At 46.7% G+C, this 27,109-nt stretch overlaps 1 protein-coding gene across 4 annotated transcripts in view; it reads left to right on the forward strand.

Annotated features, from left to right (window-relative positions):
• Positions 1 to 27,109, forward strand: part of ZNF423 (zinc finger protein 423) — a 274,882-nt gene that overhangs the window by 25,017 nt on the left and 222,756 nt on the right. Inside the window, exon 1 of one of the 4 annotated variants that reach the window (XR_008465899.1) lies at positions 14,547 to 15,965. The exons of 1 other annotated variant lie outside the window; for it this stretch is intronic. Coding sequence is in view for 2 of the 3 variants with exons in the window: in XM_054198167.1 (XP_054054142.1) it covers positions 15,926 to 15,965 (40 nt within the window). In the remaining variant the exon portion in view is untranslated. Of the gene's footprint in view, positions 1 to 14,546; positions 15,966 to 27,109 lie in introns of those variants that run through there. 2 more of the 4 variants (XM_054198167.1, XM_054198168.1) reach the window with 2 other exon arrangements.

Raw genomic sequence — 27,109 nt, forward strand, 5'->3', positions numbered from 1 at the left:
ACAGTGCCGGCTGTGCTGGCACTGGTGAGCAGCAGGTGACACTCAGCTTGGGGCAGTGGGGAAGGCAGGAGGCACGCTGCAGCAGGCTGGCAAGGAGTGATGGCGTCCCACCGCATTTTCCTGCAAAATCCCATCCCTGGTGGAGCAGGAGGGGCAGCACAGGCAGGGGCAGTGCCGGGGCGGACAGCACGGCTCCTGGGCTGCAGCTTTGCCAGGACCACCTCACGTGCTGCCAAAGCGCAGGTGCTGAGAATGCAGCGGGTGTTGGGGCTGGCAAGCCCCACAGGGTGTCTTCTCCAGGGCACAGTGGCTGTGTGGGGCAGCCCCAGCATGGTGGAGATCTGCTGGTGAGTTAATTCTGTATTTCCAGGCCTCTAGCAGAATGTCCTGGTGCAGGGGAGCCTGGCAGAGCTGCAAAGCAGGGGCTGAGCCACTGCGAACAATGGCTCTAAGGTGATGATACGTCTTAACATCTAAGAGATGCTCGTGGAGATCTGAACCTGCCCTTGCAGGTGCTGCTAATCCCTGGCAGAAGGGTTACAGTTCCAGACATTTATTTATCGTTTTAGAGGACACTCTATTTATCATTTAAAGGCGCTCTCTAAGATGGCAACCAGCCTTGACCACGGTCCAGCTCATCCCCCCAGCTCCCTGTGGAGCAGGGCTCCTGCGGCTCCCGCAGAGGTTTTCTGTAAATGTTCTAAAGCTCTTTTTGTATTTTTAATAACGTGGTGGACAATAACTCTATTTACAGGGAAATCTTCCTTTTGCAGGAGTATCATGTATACCTCTTTCTTATTTGTTGCTGCCTGTTCCTACAACCCTCTTGCAAATGGGTAGTTCTTGTTCTGATTTTTTTTCTAGCAGAGATGTTTTGTTTTCCTGTTGGCTGATGCTGTCTGTTCAGTCTGTGGAGGATTAACCTATGCGCTGTTGCTAGGTGGCCTTAAGCAAAGAAATAATGCAGATCACAGGCTCCTGCATTCCTACAGTATGTAACTCCCTTGTTCAGCACGATTTTTCTTTCTCTACCCTTCTCATGTTTAGTGTTTATGGCTGCGGAGGTATATATCAGAGGATGCACATGTAATTTGAACAAAAATAATGACTGGAGCCTTCTCAAACGTCAGGTTTATTTGGTCTTAAAATATTTAGTAACTAACTCCTTGCCAGCTGTTTCCGTGGCTTGGTTTCTGATGGTGTCCAAGCCTCTTCCATCATTTTCGGATTTTTTTTCTTCCTGAGGTGAAGTCTTGGGCTCCTGAGGGACAACACGGCTCATCATCACAGCCCGCAGGGACTGGGAGCAGGAGGTGCCAGCAGGGCCGGCACCTCTCTGAGACCACCTGGCTGTGTGGGGATCTCATCAGGATTACAGCGTGATGGGTCTGTGCATCCCATCGTGTACAAAAAAAATACTGAGAGCTGGGAAGAGCTCAAGGAAGAGCTGCAAAAGTGATTGCAGAGCCAACAGAATTGACTGGGGAGGAAAGATTAGAAGAATTTTGTAGTTCTGGCATGCCTTACTGCCAGGTCACTGTCTACCAGTGCCTGTCGTATTTTGCAGCAGTTTAGTGCTTTTGCTCAAAGAACCTTTGAAGTCTCTTATGACCCAAATACAGCCCGAGTTATGGAGCATTCCCCAGAGAGATGGAGCAGTTATCAGCTCCATTTTCTCAGTGGTGAAACTGAGTCAGAGTGATTCGAGAGCGTTGTTTTCCTCACGACTTATGCTCAAATGCACAGTTTTTAGAGGTAACTGCACTTCACATGGACACAGAGCCCGAGTCCTGCAGCAGTGCCCTGAGGCCATACAATATTCACTGAAAACCCGGTCACGCTTCTGTCGACTCCAGAGCCTAATTTCTGCCTCTGCTCCAGCGCCCGTCTCTGCCAGTATTGCTCTGGTCCTCTGTGCCCTGCCTGCATGGGCATATTTTCTACTAACTAAAAATAGTGAGAGGATTTTGCAGCGTGGTTTCGTAGTGAAACAGAACTCTGCAGCCTTCGTGCATGCATGTCTGTACCAACCTCTGATGCTGTTAGAGAGGCAGAGACCTCAAAGGCACTCAGTTTCTTCAGCTGGGGGGTGGATGTGAGCACCCTGCAAGGGCAGACAGGTGCCTTCTTGCTGCATGTCCCTGGGGAGAGCACCCGCAGGCCTGGCTCTTTCTGGGAGACCTTCGGTGTCTGCACCTCCAGAGCGAGCTGTCAGAATAAGCCGGTTGTCTTTTTCTGGGAAAGCCTTTTATACCAACCTTTTTTTTCCTGTTGTTGGACAACTAATTCCCTGTGATGGCTGCTGGTACCTTGGGATTTAATTTTCTTTTTTACTTTGACCCATCCTGTTGTTTGAACTGCTCAGCAGCGTTTATCAGCCCTCTTCGGATGCTGATGAGAGCTGAGCAAATACATCACCGTGAATATTTAATGAGTTGGGGTTTAAAGTTTCCACATGTCTTTTCTTGAGAGTTCATTTTACAGACGTTTTCTGAAATGTAGTTATTCTGAAATTGTGTGAAATCTCCTGAAATTGTACACTGGACTGTTAAATAATTATTTCACACCAACACCATATGGGGCAGGTAGGAACTGCCCATGTAAGCCCGTAGTGTCGCAGCCAGGTCCAGCCAGGAATGTGGAGCCATGTTTCGAGTGTACGCACTCAGGTGTGCAAATGTAGACAGCGGTTGCCATGAACATTTTCCACATCCAAAACTGCTTGCTGTTACTATTTTGCCCAGGAACACTCAGGTCATTTGACCAGTAAGTAGAAGGCAGGTACAGTACAGCCCCAGGCAGAGCTGGCAAAACCCTCTCTAAATTACAGACATCTTTGTTTTGCATTGTTATCACTTGCCTACCTCTGTTTCTGATCCCCAGCTAGGGGCAATGTGACCCACGGGCCTGCCGAGTGCTTACCGTGGATACATTCCTCCTTCCCAGCCTCTTGTTTTTCAGGCTGGCTCGCGTGTTGAATTTGGCAGTTTGCATTAATAAAATAGGTTGGTCTGAAATGCCCACAGGATTTTTTTTTCTCCTAACACAGCAGGGTGGGATTTTTTTTTGTATATAAAAAGAACTCTGATGTAAAAATACATATTTCTACAAAGCTCTTGCGTTCTTCCTCCTGTGGCTCTTTAGTTCAGCCGCCCCAGCGTGGCCCTGGCGCTCGGGGCTGGGGATGGCCATCTGCGCCATGTGAGCATGGAGCCGCAGCCGGGACACGCTGCAGCAGGGCAGGCATCCGTGTGTGAGTACGGCTGCTCCTGTGCAGTGTCAGAGCTAACTGCAGAGGGGAAGGATGGGCTTATAGCAGGGCAACAGCCTGGGGATTAGGAGAAGTTGACCTCTTCCCATCCAGCCAGGCTGCCTTTATCCTGCATTCACTGGGCAGGTAACAGCTAAAAACGCCCCAAAAAGGCAAGCTCTCCCACCCTGATGCCACTCTGAGTGAGACAGGAGCACCGTGGCAGGGCGGTGGTGCTGGATGGGGCGCATGGCTCCCCTGAAACAGACAGCAGGCAGACCTCTGTGGACATCCCAAGGCTGGTGCCAGGGCCCCTCGGAGGGACAATCCATGTTTTCCCTCCTGCCGTGGCGGTACCTGAGGCAGCAGCCGGCAGGCAGGCTGACCCTACTGAAAGCCTGGGGGCAGCTGTGGCCGGGGGCAACCTGGACCATCTGGGAGGAGGTGGTCTGCAGGAAAGCTCAGTGTCATGGCTTCAGTCAGTCGCTGCCTCTAAGGGGCTGGTGCTCCTGCCTCTGCGTGCATCTCCACCCAGGGAAGCAAGTGGCCTGGCAGGAGCACCAGCCCCACATACCATGCCTCACCCTGCGGCAAGCAAATCTCCAAATTGCTGGAGAAGAAACAAACTGCTGTGTGTTGGGAACTATTTTAATTTAACTCCAGAGGAAAAGCAGGACGGTTGGTGCTGCAGTCTGCAATGACTCACAGCCCTGTGGTAGCCTTAAGCCGAGAGTTCTTTCAGGTGCAGGTGTCTGCTAATGCTGAAACAGAAATAGCAGTGATGGTTTTGTAAACTTTATGCAAGTGTTGCAAACTTTATACAATTAAGGAATCTTTCGCAGTTCCTAAACCAGGTTCTTTCATCTTTTTTCTTTCTTATATAGGAGAGAACCATGTTTGTGGCTAAAATTAGGAAAGTGTTAAAAACCTGGCACTATGTACATGTAGCTTTCAAAATATGAATGCTGAGGTTTTGGAAAGCCCTGAATTTGGCTGGAATTCATTTCCACTGAAAGTCAACAGGAGCTCGGCAAGTAGCTTCCCTAACTTTATTGGGAAACCCCACCCTATGTGCCTGCTAGATATGCCAGGGCACTTCAGGAGCATTTCACAAACTAAAGGCAGAATCGTTGATGTAATCAAAACTTCCCAAAGTTTTTGCTGGCTTGTGCGGTATCGGGAGTACTCAGCCGTTGGTTATTAATCATCACACAGCACTTGAAGAAAGCGAAGCCTCATACAAATGTTATGTCTTATTGCTATTGATTTGTTGTAAGGGTATGACTTGAGCAGAGTATGGTCAAATAGATTAACTTTATTAATTATTTATCGCATAGTAACTAGATATTTAATGTATCTGTGCAGCTATTGTGTCTTCTCTGCAGTTTGATTAACATTTTCTTCACGCAGAGGACGACCACTCACGTGCAGTAAAACATCTTTTCCGACATGAAATCCAGCGGCAGAGCAGGGACTGCCCCCAGCGAGGGCTGCTTTGTCGCGGGAGCTGGACCCGCTGCACAACAGCAATGGCTGCGCCGAGCAGGGGAGCTGCCCCGGTGCCACGGCGCTTCAAAAGAAAGCTGTGTGCAGGGGGAGCAGCGCCGCGGCCCCCGCGGTCTGCGCCTGGGAGTGATGCTGTTACAAATCCTTGGCCAAGAAAGCGGGGTTGTGAAAGACTGGCAGCCCAAAAAGGGAGGGGGGGAGTTAATCTGTGGGATTCGGTGGGGAGAGCAGCGGGCGGCCCCCGACTCCCGCTGCGGGGCTGGCGGCAGCCAGTGTGCGTGTGGGACAAGGGCTCTCCGGGGCCGCGTTCGGTGGTTCGGCGGCAGCGCCGCTCCCCGTCCGGCTCGGCCCGAGCGTGGGGCCCCCATGGCTGCCCCATGCACAAAGCGAAGGCGAAGCCCCCCGTGGGGCCGGGGCTGGCGGCGGATGCCGGGCTGGCGCTCGTTGCCGCCAGCACCATCACGTGCTCTGGGCTTCGGCTGCTTTCCTTGGGAACGCGTCGGTGACATTTGGGTTTCCTAAAAGCAGCAGGCATGTGTGCTGCTTGAACTCAGGCCGCTTTTGTGCTCGGGGGAGGCTGTGGGTTGTGCCGAGGGGACCCAGCCCAGGCGGGGGCTGGCAGGAATCAAAGCGGTTCACAAATCGGTGAGTTAGGATGGCGGAAAACTCCTTTCAGAGAGGCTGTGCGTTCCCGGCCGACAGCGGGGGACCCGGGGCCGCGCACCCCCGGCCTCGCCGCCCGCCCCCTCCCTCCCTCCGCCCGCCCCCGCCTCGCCCCGCGGCGCCACTCGCTTTCTCACAGCTCCCGCTGCTTCTTGTTCCTCCCCCGGCTCCCGTTGCTATGCCCCGCCGGGCCGGCCACCGGCAGGAATTCGTGGCCCGTCCGGCTGCTCCCAGCCTGGCCTCCGCGCCCCCGGCTGCGCCGCGGTGAGCCCCCCGAGCTGCCGCCCCGGGGCTGGGCACGGCACCGGGGCTACGGCCTCAGAAATGCACCGCGCTCCTTTCCCACGGCATGTCTTCACGGGGGTGCGTTTTTCCCCCCTCGGGGGTGGTGGGGGGGAACATCATGCTGTTCCCCGAGTGGAGACGGCTCACGAGCCGATGGCCACTTTGGGCTCGGTTTCCCCCCAGGAGCTGGAGGCATGGGCGCTCAGCACTGCAGCCACCACTGCCACCGGGCGGAGCCTGCCTCGCTGCGCCCACCACCCTGGGGGCCCTGGTGTTCCAACTGCCCTGGTGCTGCTGTTCCATGCCACACCAGGACACGGCAAGGACCCCTAGTGGCAGTGCCCACCCAAGAAAGCCCCATAGCAGTCCCCGGGAGGCTGCTCCTGTGGCAGAGGCTCGCCCCAAGAGAGTAGTGGTAGTGGTAGTTGCCTGGAGAAGTGTGCAAGCTTCAGGTGTGGGATTTTGTAACACTCTTGGATGTTTGTACCTGCGTCTGGGAAATGCCATGCACTGGGACCCTGGGTGTTCAGTGCCTGGTTGGAGGATGCAACAATAATATTGGTCAGTGTAGCAAGATAACCAAATAAAATAAACAAAGAGCAGGGCAATTTTTAAAATGGTATTGTTATACATATTTTGAGAATTTGCACTGCTGCATTTAAAAATGTACTTTAGGATTAAAAAAAAAAAAAGTAAAAATAAAATGTAAACAAACGCAGCTCTCCTGATATCCTCTGGCCTCTTCTATTTTGCCCAGCTGACTATAAGCCTTATCGCTGATAAGCTTTATTCCTTTCTATCTGAGAAAGGAGTCCTAATAAGAGAAGAAAAAACACTGCCAATCATAGGATTTAAACAGGACATCAGTGGGGCTGATAATGGGGCAATATTCTGTGACTCTTCCAAAACCCTGTGGAGAGATGAAACCGAGAGATATCTGTAAAAACCTGGGCAGAAACTACTTGACAAATCTTACTGAATTTAATAGAGAATGAGATCTTTTCCCTGGGTTTTTGGCATCATCCCACATTATTCAATAGCAAGGAGATAGTTTCCTATTAGTTTCTATAGAAGTTTTTCACAAGAATAAAAACTGCATGTTCTCATACTGCCACCTGCTCCCCACTGCAAGCTCATTCACGTTATCACACCGATTCAGAGGGGGGGGACCATAAATATCTCAATATTAAAGAACAAACTTTCTTTAAAATGTTGCTTTCAAAACTGCCTGGGGGTCTGTCGGTGCAGCTGTGGGGTTTGTTAATCAATAGCACCACGCAGTATGCGGTGTCTTTTTGCATAGTTATAGAATGAAAGACACAGAAAAGAAGCAAGTGGAAACTATTAATTTTGCAGAACAGGACTTGATTTGTGTTTCAGTTTTCTTTTCTTCGGTGCAGTAGGAAGGAGTTGGAAGAGGAGGTGACAGCAGCAGTTTGGCTGCCTGTTCTCAAGCCACTTGGTTTAATGTTAAACCTCTGTTTGGACTTTGCTTTCCTGGACCCATGAGCAGCTCTGGGTTGCAGAGGGGACACTGCTGTTCCCCTGGGACATTGGGCAGCAACAGGGCTGAGCTGGAACACGTTATACTGCAGTTGTGAGCACCAGCCTCATACCACTGGGTACCAAAGCTGTTGGGCATGGTTTTCATGGTAGAGACAATCTCGAGGGTTGAGAAGGTTTTGTTAAAAAAGGTAAGCATCTCTACTGGGTGCATGCTTTTTTAAGACGCAGCAACAGTAGTAGATGACAGGCTGATGCTGGCAGGATTGGAAATGTGATCAAGGATTACTATTTTTGTTCAGTTTATGAGGAAACAGAGGTGGGGAGAGGTCACTTCTCACTGTTATTTTACTGGGAATATACCAGTGGAGTGGAACCCTTTGTAAATATAGGAATTTTTAGACAAGCAGTGCTTGTAAAATGCTTGTAAGAGCCTAGACCCTGGCAACAGGTTGCTCTTTGGCTGCTGTTAGGAGACCAGTCCAGATGGCTGCTGCCCGGCTCGTGTTTGGCAGTCTTTGATACGGCATTTTGAGTCAGTTTCCATGGTGTGGGTGCTGCCAGGTCCGGTTCCCGGGGTGAGTTTGCCCTGAGGCCTCCCAGCACTTCCTAACACCCTGCTGGGACCAAGTGTATTTATCGGCTTTGGAAATCCACCTTACACTTCTAGAGATGGCCCTGGTCTAGTGGGAGTGGGACTTCTTGACTGCAAGGTGTAAGGAAAAGCGATGGGCCCACTGTTATTAACATTGATAAACCTTTTAGCTGGATAAAAAGAAATCTTCTGTCTCCGGAGTGTAATTCTGGACATCTCATAAACGTTGCACAGATACATGCCACACATATTTATAATCATAAAAAGGAACAAGGATGCCTGAATATATGGGGGACATGAATCACTCCTAATGCAGGAGGTCGATCCATAATACCTTAAATAAGTACTCTGAGTCCAAGTGCTAATTATCTGCTAATGGGGTATTTGTTCTCCTTCAGTTATGTAAAAGTACACAGCATTCAGCTTAAAGAGTGCGCTTAAACGGCTTTGTACTGGTGGAGAATGAGCAGCCCTGAAGGGGCTGCCATGGTTTGCCCTGGAGCCCCTCGCTGAGCTCCTGATGCTCTCCTCTCCTCTCCTCTCCTCTCCTCTCCTCTCCTCTCCTCTCCTCTCCTCTCCTCTCCTCTCCTCTCCTCTCCTCTCCTCTCCTCTCCTCTCCTCGGGCCTCTTCACACTTCGCCCACTGCCCTTGCCATTTTGCCTGACTTTCTGCCTCTGTATCTCAATATTATCCTAGTCAGCAACGCTGGCAAAGGTGTAAATAAAATCAAAAATCCTATGTCGTGTTTTTTTGCTGTGGCTGCTGGTCAGACAGCAGTGAAGATGCCTGTTGAGTACAAGGGGGGCTTCCACCCAAGTAACAAAGCCCCAGAAAGTGAATGAGCTCTTTGATAGCAACCCTGGTAAGAAGGGGTCTCAGTGGGCACAGTGAACTGCTCTCATGGGGAGAGAGATGCAGTGACCCATCCTCGTTGCAGAAATTGCCTTGTCGGAGCTGATGTGGAGGAGCGGGTGAGGGCTAGGGGCTTGTGCTGGAGCCAGCAGCTGGAGGGAGACCCTGATGTACCTCCATCGGCCAGCTCACCCCAGTGAACACCTTGCCGTACACCAGGGCTTCACCTTCTTCTAACTAATTAAAATTGAGAATGTATTTTTTTTCCTTAAGTCCTCCCTTGAGAAGCAGTACAGACCCATGTGCAGTGGGGACAAAAGGAAGCAGAATAAGTTGATCACAGGGAGATACTTTCTCTGAGCTGTGTTAAAAATATGGAAATGTTATACTTTCTTATACTAAACGTTATAAGTTATTAAGTAACATTATAATGCTGTAAATTATCTTTACGGGAATATTCAAAAGGCAGATGCAGAGCCTGGAAAATTTGTGCTAAAGGTGGTTTTGTCATGAAGTGCAGAGCCTCTGTCTGACTCCCACACCGTTTCCTGCAGCATCTAATTGGAGCGGAGGCCAAAATGAATACTTTGCTTGGTGAACTATGGAAAGGGAAAAATACCTGCTTGTATTTGTAGGGTATTGCATGGCCTGTATCTTTAGCACTGTTATCAGTAATGATTGTTTTCCTGTAACTGTGCAGGGGTGTGTGTGTGCAATTCCTCTACAGATGGGTATTTTGTGATATTTGAGCTAAATTCAGCTCCAGTGTATGATAGTATTTTTCAAAAAGTGTCACTAACTGCACCACTTATTCTGCCTTGATTTCAGACTAGTGTATGTCTTCTTTAACACAAGAAAAATGATTGATAGAAGTAAGTGCCGTACACAAGTGAAAAGGAATTTGAAATCACCATGCTTATTAGAGATGTATGAATGCTAATGCTGGTGCACATGGCCTGCATGGCGTGCCGTTGGAACAGGCTTATAATCCTGCGCATAGTAAAATGTGTTTCACAATGAAACTTTACCTTTGTTTTTCAGTGCTCTTGGATAACATCTCATCTCTTTTTACTGTAACTTCCCAAAGTGTAAACTCGGGCGCTGTGGCCAGATCCTGCTCGCAGGCACACCAACGGCTCTTCACATGAAGGCTCTGGTTTCTGCTGCCCTGTAGCCCGACTTTCAGGCTATGTTGGTCCTCTCTTATGACTGGGATGTGGGGATGCTAGTTATTTATTTATGTAAAGTGTTCGGAGGCATTAACTCAAGAACACCATAGAAACTGGGCTGGTATTGTAGTCGGGGCTTTTATTCAGGTTGTCTGATGCACTGTGGATGCCGCCTGCCTTTGTGTGCTCCAGTCCCATGTTTATCCTGACGATGCCTTTGTGTTCCCTATTTGACATATTTTACTGTAAATAAAGAGCAACACTGTCTTGCAGCTGTATCCACTGTGACATTTGACTCTCTTCTGAATGAGTTTATTGTGCCGTGTGCTTTGGAAACATTATCTCTTTTTAAGAAATAATCCAGCTCTTTAATAGTTTCCTGTATGTGCCTGTATTCTTTTGCAGATCCAGAGAGCTCAGGTGTTTGCCCACCTCTGTCAAACCTCAGCCAGTCTGGTTCCTGCCGTGCAGAGGGCTGGCGAGGGTGGAGGTGCTGTGGGCACCCGGTCTCTGCACAAGTTGATTCCCATTTTGTATGGTCTTTTTAGCTGCACATAAACCCCCTGATCAAACATGCTGTACGCCTTTTCCCGGGGCTTTAGTGTTTTGCCACATTTCTCTTAGATATTATGCGATGTCTCTTAATTAGGTCTATGCATATGATACGTTCTTTAATTTAAGGTTGATTCTGTTACCAGCTGCTCTACAATTAAGGTCATCCTCCCCATGCTGCCTGGTCGTTTGGAGTCCACCAGATCAGTCCTTTTATGTGTTGAAGACATTCTTCTTTCTGACTTTAGAAAGTTTAAATCCTTACTGAGGCTGGATTTCTCAAAGTCAGCTTTGTCCATCGGGGGCCTAACTCCCACAGTCCTCACTGAACATCCCAGCTGTCATTAAGTTTTTATTTTTGCCTTTACACAACTGTGCTATTTTTATGTAACTTGTTATTTCAAACTGATTCTGAAACATTTTCAAATTAATTATGCCTACATATAGAAATATATAGGGTTTTGCTCTCAGTATTGAATGCCAATAAATCTATATGTTATAGAGAGGCTGGTAGTCCTGCCTGCATTTCCCATAGTAAGGCTGAACCATCGGTTTCCTATAACGCTGCCAGGGTGGAACTACCTGAGATAACATTGTCTGTGCCAGTTCTCTGCTTTAAACATAAATTGTTTGGAGAAAACTGAAGCCAAAGTGCTAATATTCTGGATGCTCCCTGTCAGATGTGGATGGAATAATATCCAAAGACAGCAGGTTGGTGTAACCACTTTCCAAAGAGAAAAGAGATCATTGTTAGTATTGCTATGGGTAATACCTTCCTGAAAATGTCATCAAACTTTAAAAATTATGTTCACTGTGTGTGCACATGGCAGAAGAGAGAAGAGAAAAATTAAATCATCATCTCGAGTTAGTTGGCATGAAAAGTGAGCACATGTATCTGTTTTCCCCTACGTGAAAAAGGAGTATGTTCGTGCAGGCTCTGGTGTCTTTGAGGAGTGTGGCAGCGAGCGGAGGGGCAGGGCCCACCACGTCCCCCTGCGGGCTTGGTGCCTCTGTGTCAGCCTCATGGGACTCGGATGGGAAATTGGATGGAGGAGGTGGTGGACGCTGTGAAGCTGTTGGTTGTCTGCACCAGCAAATCCCATCTTCAGACAAGCCATGCTGAGCTCAGGGGGCTGCGCTGCATCTCCGTACTGGTTCCCTCTCACCAGCAGCTGCTGGCGTATAGTATGGGAACTGTGTCATGTATTATATAGGACAGTGACATCCCCAAAAGGGGTAACAAGCAGAGAATCCAGCATCCAAATTGCCCCAGCGACCTGACGAGACACAGACATCATCCGGAGCTGCAGGAGGGCTCTTGGTTCTCTCCTGGAGAGGACAGCTCTGCACTTTGGCACTCTCGGCTTTGCGCTTCTATTAAAATTTCCCAGAATAAAAAGGAAAGGCATCTGTGAGGAAACAAGATTGATAATAGATTCAAAATGTATTTTTATTGCATTCTTAAATTACCATAATTAAATTAAATTATTAAATGTATTTTTATTAAATTAGCACACAGGCTGGTGTCATTTGCCTTAAATATTTTAATAAAGCCTATGAAGTCTTCCCTTGTTATTAGCGCTCTTGGAATGTATCTATTTAAATGACAATGTGAGTTTAAGTTCTGGCATTGGGAAGAGACCTTGGATGGGTGAACTCTGCATTTCTCTGGGGGGCTCAGCAGGGTTACGGGGCTTTCTTTGCTCAAGAGCGGCTGCGGGACCAGAGGGTAGGGAAGCCACATAAACTCTCTGTACATATATCTGGAGGAGATACACAAACGATGTGTTGTGACAATAGAGCAGCAAAGCATTTAGGCACATGTTGAAAAACTCTGTGGAACAGAGATGTACTTACAGAGCAGGGCCTGGAGGAAATCTGTGTATTGCTGGGTTTGAAGATAATAGAGAGGGATGAATTAATAATTATATATGTGTGCGCTACATTTAAAGACAGATTTATGTATGTGTTTCATTTTTTTATGTCAAACTTGCCTTCCTGCTTTCTTTATCTCTAGCTATAAACTGGGTATTTCTCAACAGATGCCAGCATGGAATGCAGTGGTTTCAAGGGTGCTGCTGCTTTGACGACAGCTGTGAAAGTGAGCTTGAACCATTTTCATGGGAGGGGTTCAGGATGCTCAGACCAGGGCTCCGCACCTTGCCAGCAGCTGCTCCAAACCAGGTAGGGGCTTGCAAATAAACCTTGTCACCGGGCCTCTGGCAAGAAAAAAGGTGAAAAAACCACCCAAAATTAAATGAAAATTTATAGATTTCTTAGCAAATTGAAAAAAAGGGGGAAAGTTGTAGGAATGGTTCATTTTAATTGTGGCATTTAAAATTGCTTTTAAAAAAGCATAGAAAGTGTGGAGGCAAAGGGCTGGATGGCAAAGGGGCTTGGGATGGCAACGGGGCTTGGGAATTACTTGCCAAGTGGAATGTGTAAAACTAAGGTTGAAATCCCCTCTTTGCCTGATTGCACGGGGATTTGAATTTGGGTCTCTGAACTCCTCTGAGAGTGCCCAACCGCCGGCACATTCTGGGATGAGAATCTGTCCTGCTGAAGCTGCTCTGCTTTGTAAGAATAATTAAATATTCATTGGGCCAGTGAGAGAACAGAAACAATTTGATAGCCTGGGGATTAAGCCTCTCCAATAAGATGAGGATACAGAAGTAATTCAGTTCCTGATCTGACTCTGATGCTGAACGGATATGAATCTAGGGTCATGCTGACCAAATTTACCAATGATCCTGGTTGTGTTTTTCAGTATATGAATATCACAACAATTTTTTTTTCTTTGTCAACCCTGCTTATGTCTTTATAGAAAGTGGAATCACATCGGCTTTTGCAGCAGTGAATCTCTGTCGACTAGAGTTATCTCCATTTTTTATTGGGATCAGATTTAGGGTCACGGGCTCTTTACCAGTCCATCGTTGTCCTTTCTGAACCCCCAATTTGATACTTAGTGCAGTGATGTAGAGGAAGTATATCTTTATTATAGTGGTGTTATAGGAAACATTTTTTACTATATATCCAGTCCATGGTGGTAATCTGGAGTCATACAGTAGGAGGGAACTGTAAACCTTTATTATGACATTAATAAACCCAATAGTTTCTGTCAAACCTGAAGAAACCAGAAAATCACTACTAAACATCCACTCAAATGCGATGCTGTGTTAAGAAAAATCTTCACAGTTCTATACTGAATTCACTTGATCGAATGACAGACTCATTCCCGAGTTGCGTTTCTTTTGTTGTGTGGGAAAAAAAAAAGAAGAGAGGAAGATGTTTTCCAGGTAAAGACCATTATCAGGAAATCGGTGCCTTCATACAGCCCCTGCATCCCTCTGGTCCGAGCCCACCCAGCCGGGCAGAGCATGGTACCCTTCCTGCTGGCCTGGACCAGGCGGCCAGATCGGGGTGCTTCTGCCAGGGCTGTTTCCACAGTTCCTGCAAATAACTCACCCAGATTCCTTCCATTCGAGACACCTTCTCTTTTGATGTCTGGATGTACAATCGCTCAGGCTCTCCTGATGGCACAGGCCCATTGCGTTCCAGGGAGAGGATGCTTGGAGATGTGGTTCCTCATGCTGGTTGGGACATGATAAATGCAGGGTTGGAAATACCATGGTCCTACAAAGGAATAAAGACTGTGTGAAACCAACAAGCCCCGTCTAAGTGGGAGAAGAAACTCATTGAGCATTTATCTTGAGCAATGTCATTCATAACTTGGCACCGAGTGCTCCGTGGGATAACAACTTTAAAACACTTAGGATTTTTCTAGAAGAAACCTTCCCAGCAGAGAGGCACGGGCGACTCCAGCTCCTGCTAAATTTAACACATTGGGAAAGGCAAAGTAAATAAATCTTCCCCTCCAGCTCTCCAGGAGCAGCCGAGAGGCGGGGGGGCGGCGCGGGGGGGGGGTGGGGGGTGTTTTAAACGCCCCCCCCGCAACTTTTCCCGCGGCCGCTGAGCCGTTCGAGTTCGGGGGAGATTTCACCGCCTCCCCGATGCAGATCAAAGGCAACTCGACGCGCCACCGCGGGGGGCTGCGCGCTGCGGGACGGGCTGCGGAGCCACCGCCGGCCGGGCGGGGCACGGGGAGAGGATTCGGGGCGGGGGGGGAGCGGCTCCGCGCGGTTCCGCGCCGCTCCGCGCCGCTCCGCGCGGCGGCGGCGAGTCCGGTCCGCGGCGGCGGTCCGCGTTTTGCGGGCGGCCGCTGTATTTCCCGGGCCGTCCATGGCTCGGTGCTGTTGGCTCTCTCTCCGTCTGATCGGCGCAGGCTGCGCGGGGCTCCCTACGGGATCAGAGCGCTCCCCCGCCGGGACTCCACTCCTCACATCCTCCTGCTGGGACTCAGCTACATTTCCAGCCAAGCCTGGCTTTATTATGTGTGTCTGCACTGCAGCCCCAGCAGCAAGATCAGGAGGAGGAAAAGGAGCCAGGACAAAGAAAAGAGAGGGAGGCTGGCGAGAGCTAAAGAAAATAAAAACCCAGGGCAGCAGCGGCAGCAGCGGCAGCAATGAAGGCAGGAGCGGTGCCACCTTCCAGCGAATAACCCATGGAGGCAGCTAGCGGCCCCAGCATCGATGCAAAGAAGCACTTACCTTGTTCCGCGAAGTGCGTGCGTGCAGGGGAAGGCGGCGGCGAGCGCGGCCGGCCGCGGGGAGCCCACCCGCCCGCCCGCCCAGCTCCGCGCCGCGCACGGCCGGCCGCGCCGCGCCGGGGACACGGGGCGGCCGCCCCTCGGCCCCCTCGGCCAGCATAAAAAAGGACTCGTCGCCCTCCCCGGCCAGCGGCGGGGGCGAGGAAGGGAGAGGCAGCCGGGGACAAGAGGGAGGGAGGGGGCCGAGCGCGGCCGGGGGAGGATTTAGGAAAATCGCAACAAGGTCGCACTCCCGGAGCGCCCCGGATCGCCGGGGCCGGTGCTCGTCGTGGGTTTAGGCATTTAATTCTCCCCGCGCGCCCTCCCCCACCCCAAACCCAGGGACCCCGTGCAGGGCTCTGCTTTTTTTTCCTTTTCTTTTCTTTTTTTTTTTCTTTCTTTTTTTTTTTTTTTTAATTATTCCGAAAGTGCGAGCCGGACTGAGAGCCGCAGGGCGCCTGCAAACTTTAAAGAGAACAAAAAGGCGGGTGGGGGCGCGGGTCGGGCTCGCTTTGCGTCGGTAGTATTTGCACATCCAAGGGGGGGGAAGGAAGGAAAAAAAAAAAACCACAAAGGAAAAAAAAATACTGCAACTGTTGCGCCTGTGATTTTATTTTTTTATTTTTAAATTTTTTTTTTATTTTTATTATTTTCCCCGGGGGGAAGGTGCCCGAGGGGGTGGAAAGAGGAGTTGAACTTGCCGCATTGCAACAGGCAAAAGAAGTGAGAAAAATCAAATAATCGATCCCGCTGCTGCTGCCGCTGCTTCGCCTCGCAAAGTTTGGAGGTGGGGAGCGGGGCGGGGGGGGAGAGAAAGGGAAGAGAGAGAGAAAGCAGGGAGAGGAAGGGAAGGCAGGGACGGGAGGAAGACGAGGAGAAGGAGGACGAGCCACGGCGTCCGGACATGTCCAGGAGGAAGCAAGCCAAGCCCCGCTCGGTGAAAGGTAAGGCATCCTCCGCCGGCCCCCGCCGCCGCCTCCGCCGCCCAGCCCCGGGCAGCCGCCTCCGCCGCCGCGACGCGGCCAATCAGGGCCGGGTCCCGGCTTGGCGGGGATTGCAAATCCCCCCCCCCCTCCCCCCCCCCCCCCGGTACGGGCCGGTGGTGGCGGAGCCCCCCCCCGGAACGGACGGCGGGCGAGCGAGCGAGCTCCCCACGCGGGGCGTTGGGGAGCTCGCTCGCTCGCTCGCCCGCCCGCCGCCCGTTCCGGGTGTGGGTGTGTGGGTACCGCGGTGCCGGCCGAGACTCGCTGGCGACACGTGTCGCGATAATTGATGAAAGAAGCCGGGTAGCATCGTTGAGGCGGGGAGGAAGGAAAGTTTGTCGGTGATGCTCGGGATCCTGGTGGCGCATCAGGCGGCCGGGGAAGGGAGGAACAAGGAGCACACTCGTGTTTTAGCCGGTTGGCTTGAAATTAATGTTTCTTTATGATTGGGAATAGTAGCGCCGTCTGTTTCCTCCCGCTGTCCAATGTGCGTAAGGGTGGGTGAAAGAAGGGGAGAATTAAAACCGATTTGATAGCTGGGGGTTGAAAACTTGCTTGGGCTTGAAGAAACAATAGCCAAATTTAGGAAGAGCTGCGTTAATAAAGGTTAAACGTTAAACGTCGCGTGTTCTTCACCGTCCACAGCGAAGGGGTGTTTAAAACCTCCCGTTTGCCTCCATAAGAAAAGAGCTGCTGGCGAAACGTAAAGGGAGGGCCGGGACCAGCCCCGCGCCGTATTGCACGCCTTGCCAGCTTTTTGACTTAGAAGTGAATGGGTGCGAGAGGGGAAGGCGTGATTTCCGAAGCCTTTCGCTCCCAGCCACGAGGAGGTTAGCTGATGTGGGGTAAGGTTTTATTGTCCTCTGCACAAAGCAGAAGTCGCAAACTCAGTGGTCTGGGGGCTTTGTTGTAGAAGCACAAAAGGATCATAACTTTCAGTGCCACTGATGAAACAAAAAGTCTAAAGCATTCGTAATTAAATAACTTGTGGGTGGACAAAATTAGCATGCAGTTAATCGACCAGCTAAAGAAGGAATCAAAACCCCATCCAGGGCCATTTTATATTATTTGTGAAATACCCCTGTTTAACAGATGATCGCAATGTAAGTCATACGTGCTTCAAATGTTTATGAAGTTTTTGTAAAGTCAGTCCTTCATCTTTATACAAAACTCTTAAATCATCCCCCCCCCCAGACTAACAGTATCTTTTAGCATTGTGCTGTGGGGCAGGTTTGCAGTGTGGCGTTGTGACCCTCCACAATCCCGGACAATCTCTGCTAAAGGAGCTACTCCAGTAATTGGTAGATGAATGTTACAGTCCGTGGGCAGAAGAAAGGGTAGAGCTAGAGCTATTTCTAGGGGATGCTCTGAAATACGTTGTTTGAAACCAAAAGGATCGCAGTTTGAAAACAGTGATGCAGGCCTCGGGTCATGACTTTCCTTAGATGAGGGGATCACATTTAGTGGCCAGGCCTCAGGAGTTTAAAATATTTTTCTGTGCTAAAATGTCGCATTTAGTGTTCAGGAAATAGTTCTATGTCAGTGAAAACCTTATTTGCTCTAGAAGCTCAGTTAGTAAACATTGACATCTTGTGCCACAATAACGTTAGATATTTACTGTTTATTAGTCATTTGTTTTCTACCTCATTACTTTTTAGGTGACAATATCTCTCACAAGGGGTTGATACTTTATAATGAAATTTTGACCCTAATTCTAATACAGAACTGATCACTATATACAAGAGCATTTTTCTGAATTGAAGCAGGTAACTTACTAGCAAGTCACAGCTAAGAAACATTATCCCGATAATGTAGAAATATCTAGAAGGTCTTTGCAACAGTGAGCTGGATGAAACCCAATTTTTAAAGATTCTAAATATTTCTGTAGGCTCTAGGCACAAAAAAATGTGTTTTCAGCTTCAGCATAAACTGGCTGCAAATTACATGTCTTAGCATGAGCTGGGTAACAGAGAGTCTGAGGAATGAGCTGAATCTGGGTAAAATTTTGGATAATGGGAGGCAACTCATAGGTGTATGTAGGATAAAGAATTTCTTCCTTTCCTTGTATTCATCCATATCATCTGCTTTTAAAAAGTCCATCATATACATTTTGTGGTCTAGGGAGCTGGCAACCCAGTAGATTGCCACAGTACACGTTTCCATGGAAATAATTGAGATGTAATAAATAAAGGCACTCTGAGGTCACAGGTTTCCCAATTCAACTGAGAAGAAAACAAGCATAAATTATGTGGATATATGTGTAGCGTTTAGGACTTAAAATAATTTACTGTTTTTCTCTTTTCCATATATTTATTTCACTTTTGTATAGCAGCTTTGCTATTTATTAACCGCTACTGAGATTTGTGCATCCTTTTTCATTCAGAAAGATTACGCACTAAAATAGAATCAGTGTGTGCCTGCGATGAAAGGGATTATTCTGCATGCGAAAGGCAAGTTGACTGCATGTTAACTGTGAGCAGTGCTATCTGACATTAAAGAAGAAACTGACTTTGACAGAAGTATCAAATGTTGACAACTCTTAGATGCACTTAAAACGAAGTGATTGCAAACCAAAGCTGCATGCCAGCGAAGCTGCGGGTCATGTGGCCCCTGTGCTGTATTATCAGGTCTCAGGTTCAGCCTGGCAGAAACTTGCAGTGATTCCTGCAGCTGTAACTCCAGCAAAGCCATGGACTTTACCCTGATGTGGGATTTATGATTTGCAATACAATATGCTGATTTGTTCTGACCATTAGTTTGTGCAAACTTGAAGATATTAACCTCCTAGCTGGTGGTTGGGGACAAAGTTCTACTTGGCTTAAAGGAAGGTTGTTGCAGATCACTGAGGACAGAGTAAAAGTAGGAGGGGTTGTCTTTGTTGGTTTACAAAATAAACGCTTTGGTGACATTGCAGTGGTCGCAGTGATGGAGTAAACCACTGGCTTGTCCTGAAGCTTTGCTTCACATCACAGACGAAGCCCGTGAAAGTAATTTTCCTCGGCACAGACCCTTCTTTAGCCCTGCTGCCAGTAACCTCATCTGATGAGGGCTTTATCCCTTGTCTGTAGCGAAGAGTTGTACCTTACTCAGTGTCATTAGAACCACATGGTCTTGAACCCGAGAACCATACCACAGCTGTGAACACCAAAACACACTGTCTGTCCCCCGTTACAGGTGATGGGGAGTGATGTCAACACCAATGTCCTTAAAAGTTTGTTCTGTGCCGCCAGCTGCGGGGAGCGCTGGCACCCAGTCCACTGTGGGGTGGAGGAAGACGGGCACTGATCATTCCTCGTCATTAAACTGTAGCTCATCATTCCTCTTGATTAAACTGTAGCTTCTTGTGCTACAACTTTTAGGGCCTTCAGAAGTGGTTCTGGAATGTGAAGCGGGAGATGCTGGTAACAGTAACTCATAGGTTTCCAGTCCCTTGTAATTGTAATTGAGGAATTACGCGACTGCAATTTGTGGGGCCTGGGCTGGCGTTGGCACAAGGTTTTAAGCATCAGATGCAGTTTGGTTGCTGAATTTGACAGTTCTGCAAATTGCTGTCAGCTTGCAAGGGTATTTTGTGCATAAACGTGCTAGTCAGTAATCAAACTGTTTTGCAAAAGAATGCACTAATTAAGTCTAGATTTGTTATCCTACTTGAAGTTGCAGAATTGCTGTCATATTTTTTTGCTTTCAGTTGGCAAAAAATGCTGATAGAAACTTTTGATTCACACCCTACCTGCCTCATTTGTGTCAGTCAAGAAGAGAAAAGGGGAGTTGCTCGCTACTTCGTTATCTGCAAAGTAAATAAAAATACTTCAACCATTTGCTGAGTTCCAATTAGTTGATTGCTATGAATGATCTTCTTTAAAGGAATGCTGTTTTACCTATCTGCTCATACAAAGGTTTGATTTTGAATGTCTTGTGAAAAGGATTCTCTTTGTCTTGATTGATGTCAGGAATAAAAGCATGATGGTAATATCCCTTTGAAAGCTATTGTATTGTCAGCTCTGGCTGACAGCAGGAGGCCCTCCTAGTGCTATAGATTAGCGCTGTGAAAACACTGACATTTTCTTTGTTATATTGCTGTTGTTCTGCTTGCAAAGTCAATTATACAATGTCGGAGCTCAGTTACAGAGTTGACTGTGGAAGTAACAATGTCTTTCATACTTGTCTTAAAGATATAATTTTCCTTTTTTTCCCAGTTGATAGAGAAGAACCTGAAGGTACTGGAACAGCACATTCTACAAATTAAATTTTGACAAGTATAATCATAATTGCCAAATACAAGAGACTTGTGTGATTATCCTTTAATTTTACAGTTCATTCAAGTTTCGGCGGAATTTTATTGATACAGTGAAAGCAGCAGCTAAAATTGATAAAACTCATATCAAATAAGATTACGCTCTTGATTGTTCTTTATCAAGTGTAGCTTTTGGGGGATTAGGAATAATTGGAGATGTTGGTGTTTCATTGTGGGGCTGGTGCCCTGAGAGCGTTTGAATCCATGCAGTATACTGAGCGCTGCCTTCAGGGATTAGCCTGCAGTTTTTAATTTTTGCCTGTGTATTTTGCTACAAGCCTAGCAGCATTCTCCCCTGAACTCTGCAAGTCCCATTTTCCTGCCTTTCTCTCTCTCCGGTGTGCTTTCCTGGATGGGATCTGGGTGGTATTTAACTGGTTTTACTGATTGAAACTCCTGCCTGTGTGCAAACACCTTTTAATTGTGGCCTGTTCCCATTGGTCTCAGTGAATATAGTGAATAAATGTGGCCAAAAATTGAAAAGAGTGGGAAAGGTAATGCAAAAGGTTTAAATGGGAATGGAGAGAAAATAGAAATCTTGTATTTTTAGTGGTGCTTCGTCTAAAGCCATCAATGAAAAACGACTACCACGTAACAGTACTGGCTCTCGGAGAAGGCCTCCTATTTTTTTCTTCAAAAATATTTGTGTACCATCAGTGCAAGTTAGAGGACATCATTCACTGCTGAATTGCTTCAGATGACACGTGCAAAAAAATAATCAGAGCGCTCTTGTTAGGACGTTAATTGTAAGATTTCTAAATTACTATTATAAACTAATAGAGTAACAAAAGATTCCACAGTTACCAGTAATTTGTCAGGATTTATTTTGTTTTTCTTCAATAATTGAAAATTAATGTCTTGAAGTGAAAGCAGATGTTCATGCCATCCTCTGAATTGGATATAAAAATGATGTTTTGTAGATGCATTAAGCTTGTGTAAATACAAATTGTCTTATCATAGATGGGGCTTTGGCTTGGTTCTATCTATTGTTTGGTGCCAAATTAACTTTTAGGTTAAACCTGGGTATGTGGTTTCAGCCTGGTTAAATTAACTAAGCCAAGTGGTTGGGGTGGCACCCGATGATGAGTTATTACAGTAAATGTTTAAAAAAATCTACCTTGCCTGCTGGCTCTGTGAGTGATGATACTTTCTCATACTGTAGCATTAAAATTTACTTCTATTTTTGATAAATGTGCTCTTAATGGTTTACTTGGTTATTTTTACTGAACTAGTTAATTTATGTCTCCCCTCCCAGTTCCAATTTGTGAAATCAGTTTTTGTGCATTACAACATTTGAAAAATGCAAACCACATTTTTTTAAAAAAAGAAATAATCTCTTGGTCTCATGCGTTACCTGCAATCTCTAAAATATAACACATTTCTTCATGTATTATAACATTCTCTTAAACAAAAGATTATTAATTACCCACAATAATTGAACTGTCTTATAAAAATGCCTGCATCAACCCTTCATCAATCCATCAGTATTCTCCTTAAACGCCTCTGAAAAAGGATGGCCATTATGTTCCCTTGTATCCTAGTAAATGCGCTGGAGTAATGAAATACTAATAATATAAAACCTATTACAGACCCATGCTAAATCTTGACTGACAAATGGTGCTGGAGGGGAGGGTCTGGTTCTGGTGCGTGTGTTGGTGGATGCGGACTCGGAGGGTGCGTGTGGGAGCTGGAGCCAAGTGAGGACCACCTCTGAGCTCTCTCTACCGCGTGCATTTATTCAACATACTTTTCCAGCCCAGAAGTAGATTCTTGTGCATTTTCTTTCCTGATGTCCATTAGTAAATGCAGAGAAGCTGGTTCCTTGTTCTCTTCAACAAATAAGGTGATGCAAGTTTTAAGTACTACATCTTCTTGATAACACCTAGATGTACATACATGTGCAGCAGTCAGCTATGGTGGTTTGTCCGAGTCACTTTATTCTAGGGAGTAGAAGGATGTGCAGAGACTAAATGGTCTCTTGTGACATTTCCAGCTACAGAAGGCTCGAGCTTCGACTTCTTGCAATGGTTTGTTTTCTAAAATGCAAACAAAGGGACCCGATGGGGTTGGAAACTGGGTGATGCCGATCGGAACGGGCTCACAAATCTCGTTGTGGTACAGTGAGTCGGTATATGGCATTAGCTTTCCTCTGTATGACTTATTTTGGATAGCACTGCAATACCCATCTGAATCTAGCGATAAGTAGCTTCATTATATTGTTTGCATTTGCTTAGAAAGAAAACCTTTTCCTTTCTAGCCACAGATTAGGCAACAGAAAGACCAATTTGCAGAGCTTGTAAATGCCACTTGTTAATCATATGCAGTACAATTATTAATTTTTTTTTCTTTTCCCCCTTGGATGTATTAAGTCAACTTTTTAGCTTTTTATGTAATTGAAATTTGCCCTTTTGTTACCTGGGCATGAATTATTTTTGAAATGTTGTCATTACCCGCCCTGCTGTGAGGTTTATCTCTTCTGTTCATCCTAATTAAATAAAACATACTGTTGTTCACCAGTCTCATGTTGAAGCGAATTACCTGCCTGAAGGCTCGCTCTGGTGTTGGGCATGCTTGTTGCAGCAGCAGCCGTTGACTAAAACATTTACTTTTAGATTTTCATTTCAAAGGGCTCAGTTTGTGCAGTGTGACAGGTGAATGGTGAATGCTTTACAGGACTTTCAAGAGCTGAACAAACAGTAAAGGACTTATTGCTACCGCGGCGGAGTGGCAAGTACAAATGTAAGGCAGCCTTTGTGGCAGAGAAGTGTTTCCTTTGCTGAATAAAGGCCACTCAGGAGACCTTAAGGGCTCGCTTGGGTACGCTGGAGGTGAAATAATCTCAGTCGTGGTCTCATTTAAACCCACCCTACCTGCGTGTTCTCCTGGGCAATTTCTAGTGGGGTTGATCTCGGCTCTCTTTGTAGCATCACCCGCAGTTGTGTTCTCCTCGAGTCTGGTACTGATAACGAAGGCTGCTTCAGAAGTGTAACAGTTGGAGTTTCTTTATGCAGAAGTTATTTCCAGTTCATATTAAAGAAAGTAAACAATGCATTTGGGTTTTAAAGCGAAGCGGAGGGAAAGGTCCCTGCTTGTAGAGAAACAGTTTGTTTAAGCCTCTGATAGCGCTGCAGAAAACGTGTTGCTCACTAGCGAAATCCTGTTATGAGTAAAAGTACAAGAGTTAACAAGTTGCTGTGCTCCAGTCTCTGTTGGCTCCTGCTGGGCTCTGGAGGTTTGGTCAAATGTGGCCTAATTCTGCTTTCCAAATATTAAAAAAAATTACACAGAGGGCAAAAAGACAAGTTCTTAATATGCATATCCTGGGAAATTCCTAAACCAGTATTTTTACCCCCTCCAGTCCCAAGGCTAATCAAAATTCCTTTGTTTCCACATCTACCATTAAAATATATGCCTCCCTTGGTTGTCTGCTGACTGTACAATTTTAACCACTCAATCGATTGGATTCACAAAAGCTGTTATTGGGTTTACACAACATTTGCCTACAGGTAATTTACAGGTAGGGGTGAGGCTCCAGGCAACCTCCAACAGGACTGGCACTTAAATTAGCAGCTCTGCTCATTGCTTGATGATCCTCACCTGGCAGAGATGAGGATTTTCAGGGTTACCATTAAGGTACGTTGGCCAAGCCTCCACCTGGTGAATGCTGGAACTTGTTTCACATGGTGATGAACTGAGTGGTAATGAAGATAATGTTAATAAAGACAGACTTGCTGTGCCCTTTGGAAAAAAAAAAAAAAAAAAAAAAAAAAAGGTGTTTGGTGCAGTGCAGAGATGAAGTCTTTCACTGGGTGGGCATCTAGAATCTGCTTTTGCAGTTTTTAGGGTGAGTATGTTTCTTTTCCTTGAGGCTAATTGGAGCTGGATTGGGTGCTTAAGTGTAAGCCAACAGTGTAATTCCAAGCCCCCTAAGCCTGCTAGAGATCTAATGCTTTTAATCAAGATTCCTGTTGGTGCTAGAGGACTGTGTCTAGCCCTAGGCTTATATCAGCCATGGGGGTGAAGCCTCTGTCTTGTTCTGGTGGTAGTGTTTCTTACTGACCTCAGTAGGGATGGGATTGTATTCTCGTTTTTTGCATTGCAATTGAAAGAGCAAGAGAAGCAAAGAGACTTGATGGGAATAGTCACTTGGTACCCAACGCTGCAGAGAGCATCTCCTGTTTCTTCTGCTGGCTCTGTGAGATTGCTGCTGAAGGGATTTCTAGGAGAGCGCTGGGCAGGTTCAAGGTGCAGAGGATGTAGCAGTGTGGTGGGAGCTCCCTGTTGGCAGGAAACCCAAGAGACCTGGATTTTGTTTAACACCTGTTAAAGCAGGTACAGGCTTATATAAGAAAAATTGACTGATTTTTGTGAGCCTGTCCCCAAAATTGGAAAACTAAAAGGATGTAGAGAAAACACATGGTAGAAGGATGAACTTATTACTTGGGGAAGCAGAAATGCTGAACAGAGAAAGATGAAAATAAAACGGAGAAGCTAAGAAATCTGTTGCTGGTATTGGAGTATGGAGGGTGCCTGATGATGAGGTGCAAAGCTTTGGCACAGAGGTTTACTTACCTGGAGCTGCAGCTATATTATTTTTAACTTTTAGTTTAAAGACTGAGAGAAGGAACAGATCTGAAATGTGACTTCAACTCCATGGAAAAGGGTATGATTAAGCATAAGCAGAAAAGAAAACACTAAAAATTTAAAACACCTAAACAAAGTAGCTTTTCTGCTCTTAATAGACAGTGGCAGTGCTTTGCTGTCTGGAGGAACATATTTGTTGTGGCTTATAGTTGTTTTCTGTTTAATATAGAGGAATTTGAGGACAACTGTGATTGCAATCATTAATTCTGGAAGTTTCAGCTATGTTATGATCATGGCAGCATCTGAAATTGGCCTGTGAGGACTCTGAATTGTTCAGAGTTTTGGAGGGAAGAGGAGGTCAGGGCGGTAACTGGAAAAAAAGTAGGTTTTCAACACTTCTTCTGTGAATGCACGGAAATACATATAACATTTGATGTGTGTTCACGTGTACATGAAAAAGAAGGTCTAGAAGAATAGGTAGTGTCTCTTGTTAGGCCAACTAACATGGTTGGAAAATGCAAGGAAGTTTTTCTGACGCACAGGCTTACCTTCTGCTCTGAAGAAAATAAAAAGCAGCAGCCTTCTGGCTATTTTGCTTGATAGGTAAATGCAGCTTTGCTTTGATTTACTTATTCAAGCTCTTACTCATATTTCTCCTGCTTCATTAGATTACTCACATGAGTAAAGATGTACTGGATTACATAGTAATGCCAAGCTCGTGTATTATTTATTGCTGAATTCTGTGGATGCATTTCATCCAGGTAATTTGCTCATGGCCTCCTTTATTTCTAGGAAAACGGCATGCCTTGCCCTTCATAATTTCTTTGCTTTTACTGACCAGACTGTTCCCCCAGAGGGCATGTGGGATGTGGCAGAGTATTGAAAATACTGGAATGGAGAAGTAGAGAAGGAGGGCTGTGTGTGAATTGCACCTTATTTATGCTTATGCTAGATTTATGTGGCAAAAATGGTGTGTTTCTGGCGGTGATACTTTGTGGGGAATGTAGTAGGCAACACTGGGTGAGAAAGTTGTTACCTTGAGACTTTTTTTTTTTTTAAAGATAAAGAAGTACTTTCAGTCTAATTCTGAGCATCCTTCAGGAGTATGGTACAATATATGATGAGCCATTTTAAAATGAAACTGTGAGTGCTTGTCTTTGGATCTTGTACTGAGTCTTGCCTGATGCTTGTGTATGAGTACACTGATTTGATTCCCTTCATTTCAAGGGTGTTTTCTTTCCTAATTTCTTTTCTGCTTGATAACAGATAAGTGAGATTTGTTTTAAAGCTCCCATTTGGTTTATTTTGACTACTATTCTTGATCTTAAATAAATACTCAACAGAGAGCTTCTGTTTTTATTCTTCTCAATATAAGTAAATTCAGTAATAAACCTGAACTTAAAGGTGAGGGTCTGGAAAAAACCCACCCCCATGAGATGCTTGGCAGAGCCGTGGTGTGACCAGCGCACCGAGGGGAGCTGCAGATCCCTGCCTGTGGAGCTGCCAGGCTGCACAGCCGGGCATCCCTGGCTGCAGCAGGAGCTGCTGCTCCAGAGACCTGGGGGGACAAAACCCCCCTGCAATTGGCAGAAAGATGCCGCTTCAGTGGTGGGGCTGTTAGTGGCAGGCAGGCAGATCTCCAGCGAGCGGGGCTCGCAGGGCAGTCTGACACGCACCAGGAATTCACCCAAAGACCAAATGCATATTTTCATAAAGAGGTATCTCGGCTATGATTTTTTTCCTCCTTGCCAGTGTGTCTGTATTCAAAATGTGGCTCCAAAGAAAATGCATAGAAAAATGAGCTTTTAATTTGTCACCTGCTGCTGAACCACCCTGTCCTCCTTGAGATGCCAAGTTGTAAATGAGGTTTTTGTATCCCCACACACGGCCATCTAAGAAATGTTCTGTGTGTCGTAGCTGTCAGTGGCACAGCTGAAGACATCAGACCGGTGGCTTAAAACCTGCTGCTGCCTGATTGGGGTGAGCAAAGCCAACGCAGCGCAAAACCTCAGCAAACAAATAGGCAGGTAGAGAAACTGTTGTCTCCAGTGGCTTGGGAGGTCCTGGCTGCCTCCAGAGCAGGGGCTGCTTGAAGCTTTCTGTCCTAATTCTGACCTAATGAAAGCTTATCTTGAGGTAGAAATCAAGAACTTTGATTTTAAAATCTATGGGCAGATGGTGATGGGTTGAAGGAAAACTAGTTCAGCTGTGGTACTGGCAGGGAAAC

The sequence above is a fragment of the Rissa tridactyla genome, chromosome 4 (assembly GCF_028500815.1).
Source record: "Rissa tridactyla isolate bRisTri1 chromosome 4, bRisTri1.patW.cur.20221130, whole genome shotgun sequence".
Lineage (NCBI taxonomy): Eukaryota > Metazoa > Chordata > Aves > Charadriiformes > Laridae > Rissa > Rissa tridactyla.